This window comes from Galeopterus variegatus, unplaced genomic scaffold, assembly GCF_000696425.1.
Source record: "Galeopterus variegatus unplaced genomic scaffold, G_variegatus-3.0.2 Scaffold2578, whole genome shotgun sequence".
NCBI classification, from domain to species: Eukaryota; Metazoa; Chordata; class Mammalia; order Dermoptera; family Cynocephalidae; genus Galeopterus; species Galeopterus variegatus.
Genome location: NW_007728689.1, coordinates 181,563 through 186,783, shown reverse-complemented (window position 1 = coordinate 186,783; position 5,221 = coordinate 181,563). Strand labels below are relative to the sequence as shown.

Below are 5,221 nucleotides of genomic sequence, written 5' to 3'. Positions count from 1 at the left end.
CTTCTCTTCCAAGATGAGAAGGCTGAGAATTCCCCTGCCATTCCTCCTGGGTGCAGTGGGGAGGAAGATTTCTAGAGAGAGCTTGGGGCACAGGAGAACAAGGCTTTGTTTCTGCCTAAGCACAACTCTTTGCTGTTCTCTCCATAACCAGAATGTAGCAGTCTGGGTGGAGGAGACAGCTGGCAAGAATGTCTGTGAAACCTATAATGCACTGTGGTAGAAGGGCTGTACCAAAGTTCGTCTTAGAGGGGAGTGGGGAGGCGCCCAAGATTGCATACTGCCTGCAACCTGAACCAGGCTGTATTTATTTCTCTCCCTGCCATTTGGGGAGCAGGCTTTGGAGAGTAAAGAACAAATCTTAGCCTCTAAAGGGCACATGTGCAAAGACTGCCCCAACCCTAGCCTCCACCTAGCTCTGGAGATTGGCTGCCGCCTGGGTTCTGTCTCCCCTGAAACCGCCGCCCCCTCCCCCATGCTTTTATTGTGTGTGTATGTTTTATTTTAAATCCATAAGGTAATTGGTTTTCTGCAGGGCTAACTGAATTTCCCCAATTTAATTTGCAAAGATGCTCCCCAGGAGCCATTACAGCTCTTGCTGTCCTCCAGATTGGATTATTGGCCTCTCCGGGGCTGCTGTACTGTGAGTCAGAAAGTGGGGCCCAGCCCCGTAACCTGATTACCTGAGCAGCGGAACTTCTTGCTCTTCATCTGGCTGATGCGCTTGTTGGCGAGCCGGCGCGGGCTGCTGCAGCGGGCCCCGCTTGTCTCGATGGGGTTGTCCTGGAGGTAGTCGGCCAGCCACTTCAAGTGGCAGTCACACACAAATGGGTTTTGGGCTAGGTGGCTGTGAGAGGGACGGAGTCATTAGTCAGGAGTGACCCGTGGTGCCTTGCTCCACCACCCTGCCTGCTGCTGGATCCTGACGATCCTGTGCAAGGCTCCCTCCCTCATCGACCCAGGAGGCCTGGTGGGCGGGTGGGGGGGCTACTTACAGACAGGACTGGAAGAGGGGGCCTGAAGCCTGCTGTCTGCAAAAGACAGCCACAGATGCAGCTGGCATCTGCTCTGGGGAATCAGCCTCCCAGCGCTCCCCATTTGGGGCAGGACCCTCCACCGATTGCCTATACTCTCACCCACACCAATGCTGATGGGCAAAGCAAGTCGCGGCTGGGAGTGTACACTTAGAGTAGACTGCATTTTATTTCTCTAAGCCCAGTGGTACCAGGCACATAAAGCAGCTGGCACGGCGACGGGCATATGGTGGGTGTTCCATATATAGTAGCGGGTATTGTTGTAATTATCCTTACCATCGTGAGAGCACCGTGGGCCTGCTTCCCCTGGCTCAGTAAGAAACACGCTGCAAAGCGCCAAACACGGTGCTTGGCACGTGGTCGGTGTTCACTATATAGCAGCTGCTCTTCCTTATATTGGTTCCTGTTTCTGGCTACAGGGGCAGCAAGTACCAGATGACTTATAGGGCTTCCAGAAGCACCCAGGATCATTGCAGGCCTGGGGCTGGGGTCTAAGCCTGAGGCTGGAGCCATCAAAAACATGGGCTGAGATCTGTACTCAGATGTCTTCTATTTAACTGAAATATTTATGAACATCTGCAGTGCTTGGGAGTGAGGAAGTTCTTCCCAAAGAGGGAGGTGAAATATTCTAAGAGCACCCGTATCTGAGGCTTGTTTTGCAGCATGGAGGGGTGTTGGTGGGCAGGAATGGGTTATCAGCAAGGATGGATTGGAGCATGCTCAGAATACAGTGTCTGCAGTGGTTATGAGAGCAGCTCGGGAGCTCTTCTGCCTGGATTCAAATCCTGCTTACAAGCTGTGTGACCTTGTTAAGTTACCTAACCTCTCTGTGCCTTGGTTTCCTCACATATAAACTGGGCATAATAATAGCACCTACCTCATAGGTGGTTGTGAGCCTTAAAGGTTAAGATGGGCAAGTACTCAGTGTGGTGTTGAGCACTGCGTCACCTCAGTACAGGTAAGCTATCACTGTTCTTATCATTCCACTCTCGCTGCAGCCTCTAGAAATCCTGCTGGACATGCTCTTTTGCCTTCATTCTGGGTGCTCTCTGTGACTGGGTGTTTGGGGTCTTCTGCTGCCCGGGCACCCACTGGTGCTCGAGACAGCATACTCACAGCGTCTGGATGGACTGCAGAGGAGCGAAGAGCCCCTTGCTGATGGTCTGCAGCTTGTTGTCGTACAGGGAGAGCAAGTTGAGGTTCTGCAGATCCTGGAACGTGTTCACCCGCAGGCAGTTGATCTTGTTGGCATTGAGGAGACTGCAAACGAAAGAGAGGCTGGTGATTCACTAATCCTGGTAATTACGAGAGGAGCAAGGGCTGCTCCTGCAGGGGACCGGCTGCAGAGCTCCCATCACTCATCCTTGCAGCCTGAGTCCCTGCTGCTGAACAGTGAGAGAGGGACTGCAGTCCTGTGGCCACTGAAACTCCAGACACATCTGGCACTCGCACACCCTGTCACCACTGGTGCTGTGCCACTCGCTACTGTCACCTGGAGACTTCCCTCATACCCACAACCTCGGAGGGGGACCTGAAATGGCACCCCACGTGCTTCCTTTCTGCTTTAGAATTCAGAGCTTCCAGGAATTGAAAAGGGGGAAAAAAAATCATTTGCTATAATTGTTTTAAAGCTTTAGCCGATTGACTAAGATCAATTTTGATTCAGAAAATTCTTTAGAGTTCTTTTGGATCACTGATCTCATTGGAAATTTGATGGAAGTTATAGGTCATCTCCCCAGAAAAAAATGCATCCAGGTATAGGCACGTGTGCACACACACGGATTCTACCTCTTACACACACACACATACACACACACACACACACACACACACACACACATGACACAGCCCTTGTGATCTGACCTCTGCCCCTTTCCCCACTCTCATCCTAACCCCTCCCCACCACCCACCCACACCCTTCACTTCCTCCAGCTGCCTTTTCGTGCCTCAAACAAACCGTGGGCACTTTTGCCCAGGTCCTTGGAGCGCTCTCTTGTCCCTCTGGCAGCAAGGCTTCTCCTCCTTTGCAACTCAGCTCAACGTCACCTCCTCAGAGAGGCCCGCCCTGACCTCCTCTCCCCTCCTTCCTCTGTTATTGTCTCTCACAGTCCTCTGTATATTTTCTTCCTGGCAGTCACCTCAATTTGTGATTTTAGGATATTTCTTCGGTTTTTTGTTTTTTTTTTTGTTTATCATTTGCCTCCCCCACAAGACTGTAAGCTCTATGATGGCACAAATAACATTTATATTTTTCCTCTCTTTATTCTTAGTGCATATTCTTTATTAAGACATGTACCCAACATCAAGGGGTCTTGATTCTCTAAGGCGACATGGATCTCCCAGGGTCAGCCTTCCTATTCACAAGGGACCCATTCTGCTGTGGTTTTTAGCTCTTCCAGAACCTCCCCTGCTTCCTCCTAAAAAGCATTAAAGGGAGCTGCCTTTTGGGTGAAACTCTGTTCTGGTACAGAAGATACCATGAGGGTTATGGGAGAATTTTCCAGAATAGGGCTAGCAAGTCAAATAAATTTGGGTCCTAAAGATTCCTTTTACTGATCCTAGACTGACTAGTTGTGCCCTCAAAACTAGCATGAAATCCTTTCTCACTCTTTCCTGAATGGAAGTGGTGGGAGAGCAGGGGAGAGGAGGGAAACTACACTAACCAGCAGAAATGCTCAATTTTTAAAATGTTTATTTTCATGGCTGGCTGAGAGTGTCCCTGGTAGAGAGTGACCCACAGGACTCGTAACAGGCTGGCTTGCCTCAGGAGTCTCTCGATACCAGGATCCAGGGGGACTTCAGTTGGCAATGGTGGGGCTGCCTGTGGGTGCTCAATCACCCATGCCACCTCTCCCTGGCTGTGGGACCCGTCCTCCCTGGCAGTCCCCCGTGCACCCCGCGTGTAGGCAGGCAGCTGTAGCAGTGACAAGAGGAAGAAGAACTGCCTGTTTAATCTGGCTAATAATGGGCAAGATCCCAAGGGTTCACACAGATGTCCTCCTGCCTCGCAATGGAAAAAGGCTCACGTTGCTTGAATACGTTCTGTGTTTTCCAAAGTGCTTCCTGACATCCTATTTATTCTCCTGACAACCTGGGCATGGGCAGAGCCAGCCTCACAAGTTACAGGTGAGGAAACTGAGGCTGGGAGTTTGATGGACTTGTTCAAGGTCACACAAGTTTCCAGGGAGCATGTTGGAAGTAGTTATGATAATTTAGGACTCTTGAGGGTTCCATTTTTTCCTTATTAATGCCTTATCTACCCCGCCCATCTGCCTATCTATCCCCTTTTCAACATTTCCCCCAAGAATTTCCTGTGCTTTGTGTATTCAATTTTAGTTGAAGTCACTCCATCTTGGGGACATTCTGAGGAGGATACTATGGAGCAGAGAAGCAAAGAGAAAAGCTAGAGGACCTGACAGGAACAAGCAATCGGAGGTCAGAAATGGATCTTTCACACACACACAATTTTTTTGATTTGCTTGTTCAAAAAAAAGTTTGTGATCGATTTTTTTCCAGACCTTGATATTCAGGGCCTTCTGAGTACATCAAGTTTGTCAGCAAATGTTGAACTGTTCAGGAAAGAAACCAGGTCAGAGGTGCCTATCTGATGACCTGAGGATAGAATCATCCTTGTAACATATTGTGACATGTCACATGCAAATCTCTTCATTTAACCCTCTCTGTATTTTAGAAGGAAATTTCATGTACCACACACACACACTCAAACACTCACACACACCAGATTTCTACTCTCTCTTGAAAAAACAGTTTAGAAGCTCTGGCAACACTGGGTCCACTGGTAGTAGCAATGCAGTGGCTGCCCCCTTTAGACAGCACATATGCTCTCTGTTTGCCACAGTCCTCACTACTCCCTATCGTATACCCTTCACTAGTTTATTTTACCTTTCTTGCCTCAGTAGGCATTTAGATTTAAGATCCCAGTGCAGATGCACGAGCCCTGTTGCAGAACTTGGTTTTGGAGATTGTTAGGCCCTGGTCATGGAGGATGACCATAGGGAGAGAGCAGTGGCAGCTTTGACCTGCCTTGAAAAGGTGTACAAATGGAATGCCACCCTGGCAACCCTCCTCACCCATCATCTTCTTTTTCTCATCCAGACACTTTGTTTCTGATTGCTCCTGGATCTCTTTGCATGGAATGTTATTTCAAAGATGCAAGGCATCAAAACAAG

The 5,221-nt window shown here is 49.3% G+C and overlaps 1 protein-coding gene across 1 annotated transcript in view; it reads right to left on the bottom strand.

Annotated features, from left to right (window-relative positions):
- The window catches only part of SLIT3 (slit homolog 3 (Drosophila)), a gene marked incomplete at its 5' end in the record, with an annotated part of 205,812 nt that overhangs the window by 93,946 nt on the left and 106,645 nt on the right, over positions 1-5,221 (bottom strand). Inside the window, 2 exons of the mRNA XM_008582348.1 lie at positions 681-844; positions 2,148-2,291. Coding sequence (XP_008580570.1) covers positions 681-844; positions 2,148-2,291 — 308 coding nt within the window. The remainder of the gene's footprint in view (positions 1-680; positions 845-2,147; positions 2,292-5,221) is intronic.